We start from the raw sequence: 20,243 nt of genomic DNA on the forward strand, positions 1-20,243 counted from the left end.
GGCACCGCAGGTACCGTCAGTGCCCATTCAGCTCTCACAGCGCGGGCCGTGTAGGTGGCGGGGGTGGGGGGGTGTGTTCCTCACGCGTAAACCTCAGATAAGTAAAGCAATCAGGGGTAATCACTTCCACGCTGTTCTCCTCTCGAAAAACAAAACAAAACAAATAGAGGGGAAAAAGACAAAGGGCTCTGTGTGCCATTTGTGCGATGTGGCCTGGAAGCCTGCTGTGTCCTCATGGGGGTGCCAGGGGCGGGCGTGGCCACAAGCAGGGGCGGGCGTGGCCACAAGCAGGGGAGGGCGGGGACACAAGCAGGGGAGGGCGGGGACACAAGCAGGGGAGGGCGGGGACACAAGCAGGGGAGGGCGGGGACACAAGCAGGGGCGGGTGCCCCCCTATGGGCACTTGGAGTACTAAGCAGAGTCTGGTTCCTGAACCCCTGACACTCTTCATAATGCACGTCCCCAAACGCACCTGCACACCACGTTAACTCTCCCGGGTTTGGCAAGGCCCCCTCCCCCAGGTGGCGAGGGCTCGGGACACAGGGAAGCCTGGCAGTTTGCCCCCAGCGTGAATCTGCACGGCCTCAGGGCCGATGGCCTGTTTATTTTTCCAGGGGAGGAATGTGTGAAACTGTGTGGTTTTACAAAGCTAACTTTAATAAGACGACCGATGAGAGATGGGAAGGGGGGTCATGGGGGGGCGATGCCACGTGCCAAGCAGGGGCCAGAAAATGACATCCCCCTCCTCAAAAAAAAAAAAAAACTCACGAACAGTTTGAGGGCAGCCAGTACACCCCAGAAAAACATTACACAACACAAAGGCGTGCAGTGGGACGGTGGAAAAGCGCTCTGCAGGGACGGGGGCAGGGGAGACCCACAGGAAGGGTCATTAGCGCAAAGAGAGCCAAAATGGCCTCATTAACCCTAATAAAGTGGAATGGGGAGGTAAACGACCTCTCAGGGGAAACGGCAGCGAGGCAAGAGAGATGGATGGCAAATGGCGGTGAACGGGGGGTGGGGGGGCAATGGTCTGACATCCCGCTAACAGACTGCGAGACAGGGCAGCAGAAGCACAATCTGCGTGAGGGCCTTGCCGATCTGTGGCCCTCGGTGACTCATGGCCCTAAGGGGACTTGTGGCCCTCGGTGGCCTGAGGCCCTTAGGGGAGTCATGGCCCTGGGTGAGTCATGGCCCTCAGTGACTTGTGGCCCTCGGTGTCTTGAGGCCTTTCGGCAAATTGTGGCCCTTGGCGACTCGCAGCCTTTGGCGACTCATGACTCTCACCGAGACTGCGGGCCCTCAGTGACTCACCTGTGTTTGAATCTCGACCCATTGTGAAGACAGACCCCTAGTGCAGGTGGCTGGAGGGCGATGAGGTCCTGTGCATATCGTAAGCAGACATGCGGGGAGTTACACGCTGAAGGGGCCCTTAACAGCAGAGTTCTCCAGCGGGGAACACCGCCCCCCCCAGCGGGGAGCACCGCCCCCCCCAGCGACAGTCTCTGTGAGATATGGTGTTTTAACGAGGGTGAAAACAAACCCACTAATTAGCTATCACCGTGAAAACATTTCATAAAACACTTACCCTTTACTCATGCCTGTGGTTGGGGGGGAGGGGGTGAAACATCTGACATGGCTTAATGGGTAAGGCCTCCAGGGCTAAGGGTTCGAAGCCCAATCCGGCTCTGGAGGTGTACAGTTTGCATGTTTTTCTGGGATTCTAGGGCTTGCTTTGGTTTCTCCCGCAGTCCACAGGTGCACACTCAGGTCATGTGGTGTCTTTAAAATGGGGGGGGAGGGGCACAAAATCCTAGGTACAGTGAGATGTGTTCGCAGGCTTTGCAGAGGAAACGTGCGGTGCTTTGTGGGTCTGTTGTGTGTGCCCCCCTCCCCCTCCCCTTAGTACCACAGAGCTGAGACTCTGTCATGCGCTATCCTCAGGTGGGGGCCGGGGTGGGGGGGGACAGGCTGGCATTACAGAGAGCGAAAGGGAGAGATTCCTCACTGGAGAAAAAGAGATGAAGGATGTTGGGCGGAAAAAGGCCGGTTACCCTCCCCAGCAAAGGAACAGGGCAGCCTCTGAGCGTGCAGACAAAGAGGGGCAATTAGGGCACAGTAGGGCACCACACTCCAGCATAAGTGATGCTGACAGCGAGTATCAGGAGAAGGAGATGGAGGGACCAGAGCGGCCAGCGGCCCCCATTCAGGCCTTTGAACAGCCTTTTCCGTGGGGGGGAGGGGGGCCTCTGTGACTGTTCCAGGAAGGGAGCCGGGAGCCGGGGGCCGGGGGCCGCTCACCTGAGGCCCAGTGCCAGCTTCAGCGCAATCGGACTGGGTCAGACCTCTGCTTCCAGTCTAACTTAAATCAAACCATCTGCCACAGAGCTGTGGGCTCGTGCTGGCCGTGAGCACCTGGGCCCGTCGGCACATGTATACACCCCCCCCCCCACGCACACGGAAACACACACGCAAACACGCACACGCAAACATGCACGCCTCCACTCACTGGCAAATTACGAATATGGGAGAAGAATTTAAAATAATAAAGTAAATATGAGTGGAAAGTGGTCACCCAGCCAGTAGGAACAGCCAGAAAATAAACAAACGAAATCAAAGTGTGCATGGGGGGGTTTGTCAGTGGACAATAACAGCTGGTGGGGGGGCACTTGGGGTGCCAGACACCCACCCCCCACCCCCCCAGCACCAATCAGCTCCTCAACTCATCAGCTCTTCCACCTGCTCTCTAACCTCTTTGTGTGTCCTGGTCACTCAGAGCTTTGAATGCAGCCTGAGGACTTTGGCCCACAAAGTGAGCTGACTGGCGGAAGCCCCCCCCCCCACAATGTCACAATGAAATGGCCCAAAAACAAAAAGGCACCTGAGTGCATCCGGAATCGGACCGGAGTCCCGTTCTAAGGCCTCCTAATTAGTGGAATTAGCGGGGAGCACAGGTGGACTGACAGAATCACCATGGTCGGCATCGAGGAGTTTTGGCAAAATGCAGCCTCATTCACAAAAGAAAAAACAGAAGGAAGAGAAGGAGGTGTAGCCTTTGTCAGAGGAGACCACAGTAACAGTAATACCTCAGTAAACTCCCAAGAGCCAAACCCTGGACCAGTAATCCCAGCCACAAAACAGCCTGTCACCTGTATTTTCAGATCATTAATTTATGAGTACAGGGTGTCCCAGCACACAAACACCAGATGGCACCCACAACACACAAGGGGGTCAAAGCCGGCAGCCTTCAGGACTAAATCACAGCGCAGCACAAAACTGAGACTCTCTCCTAAGGAGCCTGACACACGTTACCTTATTTGCCCACGTGGAGAGGAATTAAATCACGCGTACAGCAGCGACCACCCACTCAGACCATTATCGGCGCTGCTGATCGCCAAATCAGACCCAACTCCGCAACAGGGCCACCTTGTTCGCTGGCAGCCATTAGACGGGCCGTCCAGAGAGACGCCTGCAGCAATTCCCCACTTACATTAAGGGCTACGCATTTACGGCCCGTTTCATGGGAATAGTTAAATGCAGAGATATGTTCCCAGAACACCCAGAAAAATGGCAGGAGTCAAGTGTCACCTTTTCTCTGACAATTTGCCCTGATTATTAATGGGAGGTATGTGAGGCCGACCAAGAATCTCGTGGTAAGAAGGCCTCAGCCCTTACACCCGTGACCTCCACCTCAAACCCCGTATGGATGCAGACAGACAGCATCCCCATGAATGCGTGTCTCGTGTAAATGGAGGAATTTTCCTGAGATGATGGCAAGTCAGCATCCTGCTTCTTGCAGACATCACTCCCCATCGCGTGGCACCAAATCCCCCCCCCCCCCCCCCCGTCGTGCTGGGTCCCAATTTTGTCTTCCACGCAGTCCTTCCCCATCCAGGAGTGTGGCAGCGTCCACAAAGTTGGCGAATTTCAGGAGTGGGAGTGGAACAAGTTAACCAAAAACCTTACCTAATAAGGAACAGGCCTCCCCACATCGTATACTCCTGAGCAGGGGGACCGGATATACCCCCCCCCCCACACCACCACCCCCACACCACCACCAAATACACACAGGCACACGCCACGGCCACCCACGTTTCAGCAGGACCCCTGACAGGCACGGACTGTCCCCGGCAGAGAAGGTTAGCCTGGCCAAGTCTATAAACACACTGGAGACTGGGGGCTGCAGACCAAACCCACAACCCAGGGCCTCCTGTTCCTCTAAGAGAGAGACGGGGGTCCATCACTGACGGTAGCGAGAGGACAGCTAAGCAAGAGCCGATGGAGGGGCCAAGACTCCACAATGACGGGCGGGGGAGGGAATTCAAGCACCAGATTGGCTCATAAACAACTGACAGTAGGTCAGTTATCTGACTATACTATAAAGCCACCACTTTGGCTGGGTGAGGGTACACAGACACTCGGGACGGATCTCTGTTTGGCCCCAGACCAGAACCAACATCGGGAGGATTTGTCCTGCATTTACTGGCGTGCCCGTGTGTGGGTGCGTATGTTTTGGAAGGGGGAGTCATGATCCTCTACTGGTTCCCAGTGTTTGACGTGCCCCCACCCAGACACCAGAAGTGACAAAGTTCACAGCTCCCTGACGCCGAGCTCTCCCCCAGCTGGCTTCAATCACCCTGGGGGAGATGGGGTGGCCAGGCGCTCATGCTAATCGCTAACACCTGAAACGCTGAGCGCGGCGGCTTCGCGGGATGGGGGGCGGATGGGCGATGGCACCCACGTGTGGAAACGCGCCGATCGCAGGCTTCATTTACTGTATGCCCCACTGGAGGTGGGGGGGGATGTGTCACTGTCATGGCAACCGGGACAACAATGAAGGCGGCATAGGGATGGCATGAGAGAAGAATGTGAGGTGTTCTCCATTACACCGTCCATTCTGTGCGGGCGCGTACCATTCAGCCTGTGGCCATATGCTGGCTGCAGAATTTGTTTTTCTTTTTGGCCTTTTAGTAATAAGGTCTTTGTGCGGAAAGCCACCGGCAAAGAGAGCCTGGGAACTATCACCTGCCTGCCCCCCCAGAGCCCGGGACAGAGCTCATCCCGCATTCCTGTACCCCCCCGGGGCGGGAGGGTGATGGTCCGTCCGGCAGGGGGGGGGGTCGGCCGGAGGTCGAGCAAGGACACTGACGGAAGACAGGCCCATGCGCCCGCCCCCCCCCCCACCCACCCACCCACCCGTGGCTGCCAAGCTTTTTGGGAAGATCCACGGTGGGACCGCTGGTGCTCACCCCCCCCATCAAGAGGCCTGGAAATTTACTCTCACAGAGTTTTACTGCCTGTTACTTCCAGTTGAAGCCGCGGTCAGGATGTTCTTGTGTGCATTTCCTGCTGCTTCGGGGAGCCGTACGTCCAGCAATTTGTACTTCTGTATGGGGGGGGGGGTTTTTGTGTATTTTTTTTATATTATTTCTTCCTAATCGTCCAATTACACATAGCGGGCTAAATGAACCCGGGACCCAGCTGTAGACAGGATGCCCCGTGCTGGGGACCCGGGGGCGAGTTCCTGTGAGGTCAGCAGGCAGCCGGTCACAGTGCAGAGCAGCGCTGAGCCCCCAGGAGAGTCAGCCTAATGGGGGGGGGGTGCCGGTTTTGGGACACAGAAAGGCCCCTTTAATAATGAGCCTCAGAAGCCCCCTCTCTGGTCTAATAGACCCACTTTGACCTTGGGGGGGGGGGGGGGGGGGGGTTAGCACTGTCTCATATTGAAACATCCTTGCCTGAAAGGTAAAGACTGCATGCAACCTGTGGTTACCCACACGTGCAGTAAAATCCCACCCCCCCCCCCCCCAAAATGAAGGTAATAAAGGACAACACAGGGGACAGGTGAGAGTGCAGAGCTATTGTCTACACAGGTCTTTTTAATTGATGGGTGATGATGAACGGGGTGGGGGGAGGGGGGTCCTTTGATGATGTAAATACAAGGAGGAAGATAATGGAAGTCAAATCAAGGCACAGTGTGAGTAATTATAAGGGGTTACAGTGACTGCTGGCAGTTTAAAATGATAATGTCCCATATAGGGGGGGGGACCACAAAATCCACTTAGGGAAGGAGCTCAGAAATCAAAGTGGGTCGGATGGAGGTGACCTGCTGGGAGTTCCCAGCGGTTACCGGTGACCTTCGACCCCCACGTCACATGGCACCCCCTGGTATGTCTCAATCCAGGCGCGGGGCCTGGGCACGCTCTGAAGCTATTGTGTTACCCCGAGTTTTCAGCGGGTTATAAATAGGCTTCACACAGGAGTGACGCTAAACAGGATTCCTAAGCTTTCTTTTAACAGACGGCCGCAAGTTGGTTTTCTTGGATTCTTAAAGCGTATGACATCCGCCAGTATCATTTCGGTTCGCTCAAATTTAAAGTCCTGCCATCTGATCTTAATATAATCAAGATGAACTAAAATTCACAAGAAACCATTTAAAAAATACCCAAGTAAATCTGTTGTTGTGAACTTACTTTATGCCCAAAATAAGTTGTTTTGTCTTTTACTAGCCTTTTTAAGCATCCCTGCTCCCTTTGGCAAACCTCACTTGGACACTATGCTCCAGACACCAACCTGCAATTTCAGTCTTGACCTCTAGGGGGAGACATTGGGGATCACTGAAGTAAGGACTGCAGCCCCATCTGTTCCCATAACAAAAATACCATTCCCTTCTGATCCTGCCTCCAGCCAGTACCGCACGCCTTGGGTGTCGGGTAGCTCCTGCAGCTCCTAAATGGAAAGAGCGTCTCGCTTTACAAAGACGTGTGCTAAGGTGCCTCCCTCGGCATTTCAAAGAGGCACATCTCAAACGAACACTCTGACAGCTCTAGTGTGTACACCACAGCGATCAGATTCCCCGTCGTGACGTAATGGAGGGCCCTCGCATCTGACCTGGCGGGGCATGCACCCAAGATGAACACGCATTTTGGATAAACACGGGTCACTCTGGGGCCTTTCTGTGCCTCTAATTATTGGTCCTTGGCCGAAAGGTCCGCTTCAGTCTGAACAAAATACAGGTGCATCACGTCTGCGAGATTCCTGAGTGTCCCAGGGCCTATTTAATTTCCCAAGAAAAGAGCCAAATTCACGAAATTGCTGCAGGCAGATGAAGCTGGGGATTATGGGTGTTTTACCCATCATCACGAATGGAAATGCAAACAACACAGATGGGTGCAACGACACACAGCTGTTATGTCTCACAAGCCCAGAAAACTAGCCAAAAACATGGAGCCAATCGATGAGCAGACTGTAACAGGCAGGTCGTAACCAGTGCTGTCCGGTCTACCTGGGGTAAAGAGTCACACCTTCGCTGGAGAAGTAAATGTGGAGCCTTAAATCTCTCTTCAACAAGCCGGGATACATCCCACAACGTGAGCAGAACCTCATTACTGCTACGGAGGCACAGGTGCCGCCCCCCCACACCCCAAAGCTGCCAAAACACACACTAACCCTACCAAAGAGTTATGCCGTCCTGATGCATCATGGGGGTTCAAAATCCATCCAGTGGACGGAGGGGGGGCAAACGGAAACACCATTGCTCAGGGTGAATGTAAATCCTAACAAGGGCAGTGAGCTGGGGGTCAGGCTGGGCCAAGCTCACGCTTCACAGCTCCTGCTGCCGGCCAACAAGTTCAGGGAGTTTGAGTTTCCAGATCGAGGGGCCAGGCTGCACAGTCAGCCGTCGCCAGCAGATAACCAAGAAAGGACAGGGAGATGAGCAAAGAGGACAGAGAAAACCGAAAAAATCTCATCCTATCCATAGTACCCCCCCGGTCTAGTGTCCAGGGATTCAGCAGCCTCCTGTCAAGGGGGGGATCTGGGATGGACCCCCACTGCACCACTTTGGATAAGCGGTTCCTGCAAATGGCTAAACAGACGTTTCATAAAAGACTTTAAAGGGAATTTTTTGCTGTTCGTTTTCTTGGCTCAAAACGAGCAAGTCTTCGGCAGAAACAAAAGAGTAATTGTGATGCAATTGTCAGTGGTCCTACTGGCATGAGGGGGAGAAACAGCAGTGTGGCCTCTGCCTGGGAGAGACGCGAAGACAAGCATGTCAGATACAGAAGCCTACGGCTTGCTTTGCGCTCCCGATCGCGGCGGACGCCACCCTGCGTCAAGCGTGGGGTTTATGCTGTGCACAAGTCGGGAAAGTAACGCGAGAACAGACGCAGCCCGCATTGTTGCAGCCATGGAAGGACCAAAATCCCATTATTGCATATGACCTTAATAATGCAAAATGAAATACGTTCATAAAGCTGTTCTGTAACCAATATTATTTTCACCCGTACTCTGGAAAAGGGACGTGTGAACCAGTAACAGTTCTTGTTCGCGTTTCTGTGTAGATTTATAAAAGCCAACCTTACTTTCTAAATCCTGCACTATCGGCATTGCGTCGAAAACTAATTCAGAGATTGAGAAAAACACGGATATAGCCGACAAATGCCCCCCGGCAGCAGTCCCCCGCTCCTCCACACTTTTAGTCCGTTAATATATCCAAAATTAAATCGGTATGTGTTTGAAAGATAAATGACGCCTTGATGGATCCTCTGAGATTTCTACACAGGTACTACCAAAGCAAAATATAGTTTTTGATAGAAAGAAAGAAAGAAAGAAATGAGCAGACATTGAGGTGTGTGCCCGGTGCTGACGGCCCGGGGCCGGCAAGGACGCGGCGCCGCGACGCACCTGGCGGGCAGGAGCAGGGCTGCACCGCTTCTCTGGCCGTGCGCTGCTTCGGCTGGGCTTCGCTCAGCCTCTGAGGAGCCAATGAGAGGGAGAGAGAGGGAGGGAAAGAGTGAGGAGGCGCATGTAAAGTCTCATGCTCCTTTGGGTTTGTTCGGGCGTGCAGGAAGCCCGATGGAACGCTGGAGCGGACTTGCGAATTATAGCCGTACTACCTGCAATATTTCGGCAAATTATATAAATTGGCACGCGGCAAAAACTTTTAAATAAAACCGAGCATGCAATCTATGGGTTACAGGCTAGTGAACCATATATAGCGCCTGCAAATAAAGCATTGATTTAATTATGTTCTCAGTATCATACATTATCGACGTTATATATATATATATATATATATATATATATATATATATATATTTGTGAAAATAAAATGCGATTAGCCTAACATACCGCTTCCCTAGTCATACTAAAATTACAGGCGTTTTTTTTAAGATGACCCATATGTTACTTTCAAAGAGTTGAAACTTTGTTTTGGATAAATCTGTTTCTTGTCATTTTACATGAAAAAACAGGTCCCTGTGCTACTTGTTGAACTTAGTATTAAATTATGTTTTTAAATAACAACCATTAAAGCGAACCTCATTCAATCCAAACTGAATGCACTGTCAGAACTGAGCAAGCGCTGCGCTCAATTACGCCCGGATTTCACAAGATATGAACTTTTAGCTTTTAAAAAAAGGGCTGAACACATTTGCTAAATCCCGAGAAACCCATTAAAGGACACGTTCATTAATTTTGCAACAAACTAATCTAGATTGCACTGATGCGTGAAAAACAACCATTAATTACGTTTCACCGGACAACTTCAAGCTCAGTAACGCTTACTTCTCACATAATTGTGATATTTCAGAATTTGTTAACTTACAAAGATAACTATGCTAACCTTTAGAACAGCTGTGTAATTACACGAGCGTGTCACTCAATGACATTGAAACCTTGAATGCATCGTTTCCGACTAAATGACAGGACTAGGGCTCTTCACTCAGAAATACCGATAAATAAATCATGCTAATATATAGGCCAACTTGCGCAATCTTTACAAAAAAGATACAGCTGTTAAGTGATGTTCTTTGTTTTTAATTTGCGTATTAATCGTGGGAAAATGTGTGCAGTGGCGTTTTAATAAGCTTGTAAACGTAACGCCAAAATCTTGATGTAAAAGTAGGTGCTCGTCATCTTTGACATGCACATTAATTCACCTACCTCTTCAACAAGTTTCTCAATCGTGTCCCGAAGTCCAGGTACTACATCCCCATATTTGCCCAGAAAAGGGGTTTCTGGGGACAGCGCTTTCTCCATCTCTAAGGCGTGCAAGCGAAGTTCTAGCTGGGACGTTTTGGAAGTCATCAAAACGCAAATTACGATCGAAGTCAGAGACAGCGTGAAGCACACGACTGTCGGCATGGTCAACAAAAAGCTGAAAACCAGAGATCGAGGGTTACTTCGGCCAAATAATGGCTTGTAATCTGTAGTGTTTTCCGCAGAGGCCATTCTCGAGAGTTCTTGGATTCAGGCAGCTTCTGGTAAAAAATCACTTGTTGAAGCTACTGAGTAAAAGTTTCCTCACATTTAAAGAGTGTGACACTTTTTGCTTTTTTTTGCCAATGGCCACAAAACAATCCCCGGACAGAATGCTCCTTAATAAAACAAAAAAGTAAAAAAAAATAGAGGTGTAAAGTTTTCAGATCTTTTGTATTTATGAGAGCAATGCACACTGATCGCTCCTCGCACCGACTGTAAAAAACGAATATTGCAGCTGACTGCAGTCGCACCAGGACACTCAGGTTATTCTGCTTATAGCGAGCGGACCTCAGTTGCGAGTTACTTGATTCAAAGTTGGGGCTGATGCGCCCGCCCCAGTAACCACGTGGGTAAAGACTAAAGGCAGAGCTGCGCTTAGTTATTTACGATACTTTACGGAGACAATTATGAGGCTGACAAGCGTTTAAAAAACTTATTCTGTTCTTTATGTACTCCTCAGCCGTGCAATTAAATTAGAAACTGTGATTAATACGTAACAACTGGCTGGTTATGAATATATATAGCCTAATTATTTCAACAACCCGGTAAGCATGATTTAAGCTACTTCTCGTGTTTTCGCAGATATAACGAAAACATATTTTAATTGTCATTTTCCAAAAAGGGAGCAATCCAATAAAAGTATTGTTGGTTATGCAAGATTCCCTTGCTATTTTGTTTGTGGTTTAACCCCCGCTATGTCATGCCTGCATCCGCCGAAAGATAACGGCAAACCAAATGGCTCTTTATCACTAACGTTCCCCCTGCAGGTTTTTCGCAAATTGACCATTATTACGCCAATTGATATCGAAAAGGACATGTAAATGAAAACATACATCTAAATTAATGGCGTTACACACTGAGCACGGAAAGGATGGACAAACAGATTCATTGATTACTGAATGGATGTGACGGAATTAATATTAAGTGGAACAATGACAGAAGTGATCATTTTAAAAATCCAAAGCTGAATTATTCTAGTTAATTCTGACCTTGTTTTAAGTGCTGGACAAAATAGAACGATTTCATCTCGAAGCATTTGGCTATTTTCTGTCCTTGGTGCTGAACATAGGCCTACTTAATTTTTAAAACTAATTAATCAATCCCCTTTTGTAATTTTATTACGGTTTAATGACATTGTGGCACCAACAACTGCTAAAGATGGACATTATTAAACTACCGTAAGCTTTATAATACCAATTACATTACTTAAACCGTAAACGGTTTCATTTTCGGGAAACACATGCAGTACAGAGCGCAAGATATTCTAATTATCTCGGTATATTTTACATCTATTTTTTATTTAAAAATTTGTGTAGAGGAAACATAATTCGTGGTATTTTAATATCATCGTAGGAAAGCAATTAAGGCTTTAACGACACCACCAGAATGTTCTACATTTGGCAAAGCAATAAGTCCCTGGTTCCCGTAACACTTCTGTGTTTGTGACTAAATCGATTTCATACGCAGATCTTTAGCGCTGTTATGAGTTTGATAGCAAAATAAATCAGCTTCGGCTACAATAGCACGTCTTTGCGTTATTTTCCTTTGGAATAAGTGAGAATAAAAGCCGGGAGTCTCTACACATCTTCTCAAGGGGACAGCGAAAGCGATAAAATAGTAGCGTGAGATCTACCAGTCAGAGGAGCTAAACTAGTCCAAGATGTGATGTCAGTCACCCTTCGGGGCCTGAAACTCAGCCCCTTAAACTGAATCACACTTGTCTCCCAGGGTACTTACACGTAATAACGGACAGTAGCTCATACAACTTTCGGCATCTTCTGGCCAGCTGTATACCACGACTTGTGACCTTTTCCATTACCAGCAGAGGAATTTAATATGGCAACATTATGCGCTTCACCGCAGAAACTCCGCCACGAATAAAGGTCTTCACAGTTTTTGTCTGTCGCCAAGTTATATTTACAGCATCGGTGGAGAGTGTCCACCTAAGTGCGCCAGCAATTTCATCTGACGTCAAATCATTAATCTCGTCATGCTAGAAGACATCTTTCCTTCGGAGCAAAGTACTCTACCGCCCCCTGGTGCATGCGTGCGTAACAGCGAGGACCAACAGCATTCTCTTCATGTTAATTTTATTTAATCAACCATACAGTATTTTGAAGAGTACAAAAATGTCGACATTAAACGGAAAACACACCCACATCTAAGAGCTATAAATTACACTGTAAAAGATTTGAATAACTGATTTCCCTGGCAAAATGCTACATTAACACATTCAACATTAGGATGAACCAAACGTGGACTGATACAGTCTGCAAAAATCTCCCCCGGAGAGTCAAGCAAGGGTTATGAGCAACTGGCGACTGGTCACTTTCTTTTCCCTTTCCTTAGGGGCTCAAAAAACGGGTGCTTCATGGCGTCCTCCAGGGTGATTCTCTTGGACACGTCGTATTCCAACATCTTCTGAATGAGGTCAAACAGCTGCTCGTGTTCAGAGCTCTTCGAGGCCATGTATTGCTATGACGAACCATAAATACAGATTATTTTCTGGAATTGATTTTAGAGGACGGGTTTTAGCTCCACAAAACACTCATTTAATCCCTGTAGTCTCCAGTGAACTGACCCTTAGTGGCCTGCAGTGCTTCCTCACGTATCGGCCTGAGGAGCTCTGTTCATCCCAGTCCAGCTCTCCGTCACGAACATATCGCTGCTTCCTGCAAGACCGCAGAACCGCAGGTCAGTGATGTTCCGTCATAAGATGCCTTCCTAAAAGCTCCCACTGAATATCAACAGCACCAAACACACCTGGTTTTCTGGAGAAGATGGGCAGGTATCGGACCCAGAACTCTCTCCATCATGGCCAGATGTTCCTTGCTGTCGTGAGTCTGCAGGACCAAAGTATGTTAACCACAGGAGCACAGCAGCAGATAATCAGTACTGCTTCCCAACACTAGAGGGCTCACCTGGAACACCGTTACTCCAAGGTAATACTCAAGGAAAATGCAGCCCAGACTCCAGACATCACACGAATGATTCCAGCCCAAGTCTGAGAAGACAGGTTCCTTTTGTTTACTAGGGAAACACCCCAAACAAACATGCATACAAACAGGTGGTGTAATACTGAGCAAACTCACCAAGTATGACCTCTGGTGCTCTGTAATGTCGGGTTGACACCACAGAAGTATGGTGCTCGTGTTCATACGTGGCATTTCCAAAGTCTACCACCTTCACGTCTGGCTTTTTCAAGGTCCGCTCATCTCGTTTCTGGATTTGAAAGAAGGATATTGATGCAGTAGATGCCTTAGCATGAGAAAGTGGACAAAGGGGGAATGGATTTAGCCGGGCAAAAACATTAGAGACTGTTAGAATCAACGGGACTGTTCAGTATCTCACCATTTTGACATTGTAGTCCATTGAGTATTCAGAATTCACAAAGAGAATATTCTCCGGTTTCAGGTCAGTGTGAGTTAATTTGTTCCGATGGAGAACTTAGAGGAGAAAATACAGACAGATATTACATTAACAAATAAAATGGCGGTTTAAGAAGGCAAAACCTACAATGTTAACTTCAAAAACGTATAACCATCTCTCCATACAAAACTACCTACAGAGAAAATCTGAAAACGGGCAAAGCAAACATTAACCAATTAAAAGTACTTAGAGGTGGGCGATAAATCGGATTTTACAGATTAATTCGAATGTACAGTTCAGGACGATGTATTTTTATGAAAATCGATTTTATTACTTTACACGCGAGCGCCAAAAGCGGAACTAATGCGACGCACCGTTCTTCACGGGTACATTAGCGCGCCGCACCCAAACACTGTAGCGGATTCACAAACAACAGGGCAATGGTTCGGTTTTGCGCCGTCGGACACAGACCAAACAAGTCCTCGTTGCAAAGTATGTTTAAAAACTGTTGCAACCAAAGGAAGCAGCACGACAAATGTATTCCAGCACCTAAAGCAGAGGCACGCAGCGGAGTGGGAGAAGTGCAGCTCCCAGTGAAATGAAAATACACACAGCAGCATTACAACATCCAAAGTTAAGCAAGCAACCGTCCCTGACACGTTTTCGAACTGTGTGCCATATGATAAGAATGGCGCACGGTGGAAGACGATAAAAACCGCTCTCGCGATGTATATTGCAAAAGACATGGTGCTCATACATACTGTGGAAAAGCCGGGATTCATTAACATGATAAAAGTTTTTACAAGTTTCTAAAAGTGTTTACAATGGAGTGGTCTGCCATCTCACAAGCATCTTTTTTGGCTTGTCAGATTGCACTTTAGAGTTAAAGTGCATAAAATAAAGTTAAAACTTGTTTTGAACCATTTATTTGCCATCTGTAGTTTGATTTTGAGTAGGGGAGGGGAAAGTCGATTAAAATCGAAAATCGGATTTACTGTGAAAAAGATTTTATTTTTAGGCCATATCGCCCAGCTCTAAAAGTACTGCAGGGCTAGACATAAGGATTTAGGAGGGCACAGCCACTTTGGCCTTGGCTATTCATATTTTTTTGGCCATTAAGCCTGTTGTCACAAGGCCAAAATCTGGAGTAAATTAGCTAGTGTGCAGTGGTATTGTTTTTTGTGAAGTCATTGACAAATTAAAAATTTTAATTTGAAAAAATGTTTTTTTTCATTTATTTAAATTTCATAGGACACCTCGGGCCTTGTGGAGGAATTTTATTTCCATAAAGGATGCATTTTTTTAATTTTCAAAAAAGCAGAAACTTTCCAAAAAGGCATTGGGCCAATACTGAGTCACTAATTACCAATTACTGTAATTACCAAGTTTAGACAACCTACGCAATACGACCTTCGATTTGAGACAGAATGAATATATATATATATATAGCTTTATTTCAAAAAACAAAATCCAACAATAAAGGAGCCGTCAATATTTTTGTATTTGTTTGCTCAGAACACCCGTATTCTTTTAGTGTACAGTACATGACAATTGACTTGACGTTCGTTTTTTGCACACTGCACGCTACCAGTCCTATATCCTCCCAGCAGAGCTTGGTACTTCTCTGAGTCAAATCTGCTCTGCCTCGGCAAATGTTTTTTTACAACACCATCTGACACTTACCTGAACAAAGTAGATAATTTGCAACATTTTGCGGCAGTAGCCGCGAGTTCAGCTTGCCTTCTTTTACGTTCTCGATCTTTGCGAGGCATGGTGACAGCATAAGCAGCAGACGACAACTACACGATGATACATACCGTACCAGCCAATCATGCGACGAACACATTATCGTATTAGTCCAGAATTCATTGCGGTTCATTCAGTAGTTGGGAATTACGAGATGTGCGGGTCGACCTCGTTTCTCGTATCTTAGGTTGGGTTCGGGTTCAGTACAGATGCATCGATTGTTGACGAGGTAAAGTGGACCGTGTCGTGCGCAAGTCTTTTGTGTAATGAACGTTACTTTCGGTAAAAAGGGGGCATACGGTCAGACAAACATTAAAGGCAGGCCAATCTTGGCCGTAAGGTACTTCAATTTTGAGGAGGCGTGCGGCCAATTTTGAAAGGCACGACGGCCATTGGCCGCGGTGCCGCGGCTTATGTCTAGCCCTGGTACTGTAATGTTTCAAACAGGTAATTATTCATGTCAGTACTCACAGTGCACAGCTCTGATAATCTGGTAAGTCATCTTCCTGATCTGATCCACAGGAAATGGTAGAAAGCTATTTTCCTTAAGGAAGTCATAGGTGCTCAGACCTAGCAGTTCGAACACAATGCAAATGTGCCCATGGTGGTCAAACCAGTCCAACATCCGCACACATGCACTGCAGGGAAGAGAATATTAACAAGTAAGAGGCGGCTCTCCCATTAGGACATGATCAGTGTTCCCAAGATTGACGGGAAGGCGAGGTACTTACTATTTCCTGTCATAGTCAAGGGAGTTCATCTGCTCCAACACCTCAACCTCAGACAGAGCTGCATCTCGATAACGATCAATATTTTTAATTATCTTCAGGGCCACTCGAGCACCACCCCTGCAACAACAGACACATTGTGGGAACTGGAAGGCAGGAGACCAGGGAGATGCGGCCAGGTCAAGCAGAACCCCCTAAAACTTACTTTGAACGGTCGATGCATTCTACCACTTTTCCAAAGGCCCCCTCTCCTAAAGTGCACACAATCTCATCTACAGGAATAAAGAATGGCAGTTAAAACCACAAACGGGGCTCATGCAACACAACATGAAGATCAAATACAAAGTCTAGTAGTAGAGTTTAAATTAGCTACATAAATAGACTTAGCATTATACTGGAAGAGGTACAGAATACAAACTAGTCTTACAAATCAAATGTATAATATGGTAAGCTAGCTTTTACTGGTATTAATTCAACAATTAAAATTATTTAACATAAAAGCATTTATAATATAGTCAATAAAAAGCCCCCCATCTAGCCTATTAAACTAGCAAAGACTTTTCTGGCAAAACAAAAGAAATTACAAAAAAAGGTATATGTTCTATACATCTTGCTTTTAGCACGTGTCCACTGTGATAGATCAGATGACCCTCCTCATCATCCTCAAAACTCCTGGATCTTTTCCTGCGATGACTCCTCTGGGATTGGTCACCAGCATCACCACCATAAACCCGCGAGAACCAGGCCAGACCAGTACGCGCCATTCATTCATTCAGCGGGGGGGATATTCGGGCATTCAGATACCGCGCCAGGCCACAGCAGCAATTTCAAATTCATCCCCGAGAAATGCACAGGGCCCCACGTAGTTTGTGTTACAGAAGAAAAACATGGCAACAAATTTTCAGACATGTGACTTTCTCAAAAAAATATAACAATGTCACAATATAATAATATGCATAAACATACTATTTGTCCCCATTTCTTTCCCTCTTACAAGTTAAGCTTCTAAGTGGACTTCATTGTATGAAATATCCCAAAGTTTAAGGGCGTTAAGTACAGTCCCAAAAATACTTGTACAGCATCTAATCTGAAATATACTACTTAATTCAATCTTTCTACTTATACAATGCATCAGTCTAACAGATTTTAACTGATAGATCTATATAGAATGCTAACATTAAAATGGCCATATTTAGCAAAACACACATGCACAGCTACTGTTAAATGTCAGTTAGCATTTGAGTTTCTAAAAATAATATAGATAAACGGGGTAGGTGCCTTAGCATGACTAACATGCGAACACAGCGGACACCGGGTGAGACAGACCATGACATACCGAGTATGAGCGGCGGTGGGAGGGGCTACGCCGGCGCCCCCGGTGGCGCCTATGGCTGCTGCGCCGGCTGCGCACACTGACGCCTGAGGACTTGCTGTAGTGGTGCCAGTCCCTGTCCCTCTCTCGCCGTTTGCAGGGCAAATCCCCAATGATTTCCCGGTGCCTGCGCTCCTTGACCTCCAAGTTGTCGCTTAGAGGCTTCGTCTCCAGGTAATGCCTGAGAAATGGCAGCAAGTCACGTGATCCGCCACACCGATGGTTCAACGGGAAACGCGTACACCTCCCTTATTTATAAACACACACAGCTCGGCCTTTAAAATGGCTTGGGAAACACCCTGTATTTGAGCAATTCAAAGGAGAGGTAAATATTTATCTTCAAATATATATATATATATATATATATATATATATATATATATATATATGTGTGTGTGTGTGTGTGTGTGTGTGTGTGTAAAAACAGAAAAGCTATCCGGACATACTCTGTGTTTAGTCTGTTGAATTTATGTAACCTTTTGCTGATGTACTCTATTGTAATATGTACTTCTGACAGTTTTCTGTTGTTTCTTCTTCTCTCTCTCTCTCTACCTTCATTTTATCTCCTTGAGTCCTTGGTCTGTAGAGAGTAATCTTGTTTGCTCTGCAATTTGTAACTGTTGAAAATTTTAAAAATAAAATAATCTAAAAAAAGACTCGGCCTTTAGTAATCGACACACTGCCTCGCCTGGTCGCCTAAGGCCCGTGCTGCTTGCACGTAAACAGATGAATGACGACCCGGGCGAAGGTTGCCGTACCCGTCGCAGGCTCTAAAGTGGTGATGGTACCTCCGGGATTTATTCTCCCTCTCGCTACTGTGCGAGTCCCGCCGGCGGCGCTTGCGGCTGCCCAGCCTCTCCTCCGAGCTTCGCTCCGGCATCCAGCGGCCCGGAGAAGCCATCCGCCTCGACTGGCGCATCTGGCAAAGGGAGCCACAAAAATAAAGAAAATACCCCGAATTATGCGCCCAAACCCTGCGGTTTATTTACCACAGCGCAAAACAGCCAAGTATAACAAGATCAAGGGGACACTGATTCAATAACCCGAATTTAGTGAAGCCAACCGACGTGTTTAAAATAAATGCGTCAAGATGAGACATGAGAGGCGGCATTTGAAATCTGACGGCACAAGTCCCGCGTAACGAGCTAAACAATGCTAGCATAAAATCCCATTTTAAACAAAGACGATCTGCATTTAGGTTTGAGCGCTAAATAAAGCACAGCTCCGTGTTGGTCCATCAACTGATAATCTTTCAGGTACATAACTATCGAAATATTTAACCAGCTCGCACAGCCTTTTGTTCTCATATTGTCGGATGATACTGTGCATTTAAGCAACGGAGAAACAAGTATTTTCTTTTATTAAATACAAAATTATATTAACATTTAGGTCTCACAATTTAATAGAGTCGGATGATCATACCTCTAGTAAGGGATGAAGCATACCAAAGAGCAAACAATCCTTATTTTCCTGACGATACAAAATAACAGCACTCACTCGCCTTTAGACAGTCTCAAAATGGCGACCGTCTTCTCGAGCTTTCGGTGGAAAAACACGCCGAAGGCCGGAAGTCGTCTGTGGATTGGTGATCGTCGACAAGATGACGTTGCCGAAAGGGAAGTGTAGTTTAACAAAAGCACAATTCATGATCTGCAGTATAGTACGCCATAATAACCAAAATAAACCCTCATCTCTCTAAAAAGAACATGCCAGCACAGTTTCGGTTTGCAAAATTGCATATGAACGAACCACAAGACTTCTGGAACTCTGGACGGACGAGACCAAAGTGGAGATGTTTGGTATTAATGCACAGTACCATGCTTGGTGAAAACAAAACACAGCATATCAGCACAAACACCTCATACCAACCGTCAAGCACGGTGGTGGAGGGGTGATGATTTGGGCTTGTTTTCCAGCCACAGGACCTGGGCACCTGGCAGTCATTGGGTAAACCATGAACTCTTCTGTATACCAATATCGTAGAGTCAAATGTGAAGCCATCTGTCCGACAGCTAAAGCTTGGCCAAAATTGGGTCATGCAACAGGACAATCTTTCCAGCAGATCTACAACAGAATGACTGAAAAAGAAATATATAAAGGTGTTGCAATGGCCCAGTCAAAGTCCAGACCTCAACCCGACTGAAAGGCTGTGGCGGGACCTTATGGGAGCCGTGTATAAACGAATGGCCACAAACCTCAATGAACTGAAGCAACGTTGTAAAGAAGAGTGGGCCAGAATTCTTCCAGAACGATGTGAGACTGATGAAGTCACATAGAAAATGATCACTTCAAGTTATTGCTGCGAAAGGTGGTTCGAGAAGCTACTGAATCATGGGGTGTGCTTAGTTTGTCACACATGGCTTCTCCATTTTGGCTTAATTTCTGTTAAATAAACAATGACGCGGTGGAATATGTTGTGTGTTATTTTATACCTGAAAGAGTTTGTACTTTCTTTTTCACAAAACTGTAAGTTACTTGTTTGCAACAAAGACACCCATTACGTGTACTGGTGTGACACAGAGCCTACAAACTGGCTTGGGGATGTCTGGGTGCAGTGGACTGTGGTTCTTTATGTGGTTTTTACGATGTAGTGCGGGCCCAAAAAAGCCCTGCTTTGAAATATTTTACAAGAATAGCAACATCTAATCTTTGTTAGTCAATACCAATCAGGGGTAGACTGAATAATCCATAACTATCATCGATGCCATAGAAGGAGATGCAGCCTTTGTATGCTATTACATTTTTAAAAGCATCATCCAATTATGAAT

General features: G+C 47.0%; 2 protein-coding genes across 4 annotated transcripts in view; both read right to left on the reverse strand.

Annotated features, from left to right (window-relative positions):
* Nucleotides 1–10,607, reverse strand: part of col23a1a (collagen type XXIII alpha 1 chain a) — a 120,766-nt gene extending 110,159 nt beyond the window's left edge. The window contains exons 1-2 of the mRNA XM_072717289.1: nucleotides 9,943–10,607; nucleotides 8,683–8,752 (exon numbers count right to left, since the gene is read on the reverse strand). Of these exons, the coding sequence (XP_072573390.1) occupies nucleotides 8,683–8,752; nucleotides 9,943–10,230 (358 nt within the window). The 5' untranslated portion in view covers nucleotides 10,231–10,607. The remainder of the gene's footprint in view (nucleotides 1–8,682; nucleotides 8,753–9,942) is intronic.
* A 1,726-nt stretch (nucleotides 10,608–12,333) lies between these two features.
* Nucleotides 12,334–19,042, reverse strand: LOC111855181 (dual specificity protein kinase CLK4-like). 3 transcript variants are annotated; one of them, XM_023833964.2, is made up of 13 exons: nucleotides 18,898–19,042; nucleotides 18,264–18,394; nucleotides 17,440–17,656; nucleotides 16,711–16,801; nucleotides 16,309–16,375; nucleotides 16,107–16,223; nucleotides 15,847–16,013; nucleotides 13,612–13,706; nucleotides 13,353–13,518; nucleotides 13,182–13,264; nucleotides 13,024–13,103; nucleotides 12,842–12,932; nucleotides 12,334–12,735 (listed from the first exon to the last, which is right to left on the reverse strand). In XM_023833964.2, the coding sequence occupies exons 1-13, from the start codon at nucleotides 18,916–18,918 to the stop codon at nucleotides 12,586–12,588; spliced, it is 1,476 nt and encodes a 491-aa protein (XP_023689732.1). In that variant the 5' UTR covers nucleotides 18,919–19,042; the 3' UTR covers nucleotides 12,334–12,585. The 3 variants fall into 3 exon arrangements, with proteins under 3 accessions (XP_023689732.1, XP_023689733.1, XP_023689731.1); XM_023833965.2 differs by having other exon boundaries at nucleotides 13,353–13,482; nucleotides 18,234–18,394; XM_023833963.2 differs by having other exon boundaries at nucleotides 18,234–18,394.
* Nucleotides 19,043–20,243: the final 1,201 nt, after the last annotated feature.

This window comes from Paramormyrops kingsleyae, chromosome 10 (assembly GCF_048594095.1).
Source record: "Paramormyrops kingsleyae isolate MSU_618 chromosome 10, PKINGS_0.4, whole genome shotgun sequence".
NCBI classification, from domain to species: domain Eukaryota; kingdom Metazoa; phylum Chordata; class Actinopteri; order Osteoglossiformes; family Mormyridae; genus Paramormyrops; species Paramormyrops kingsleyae.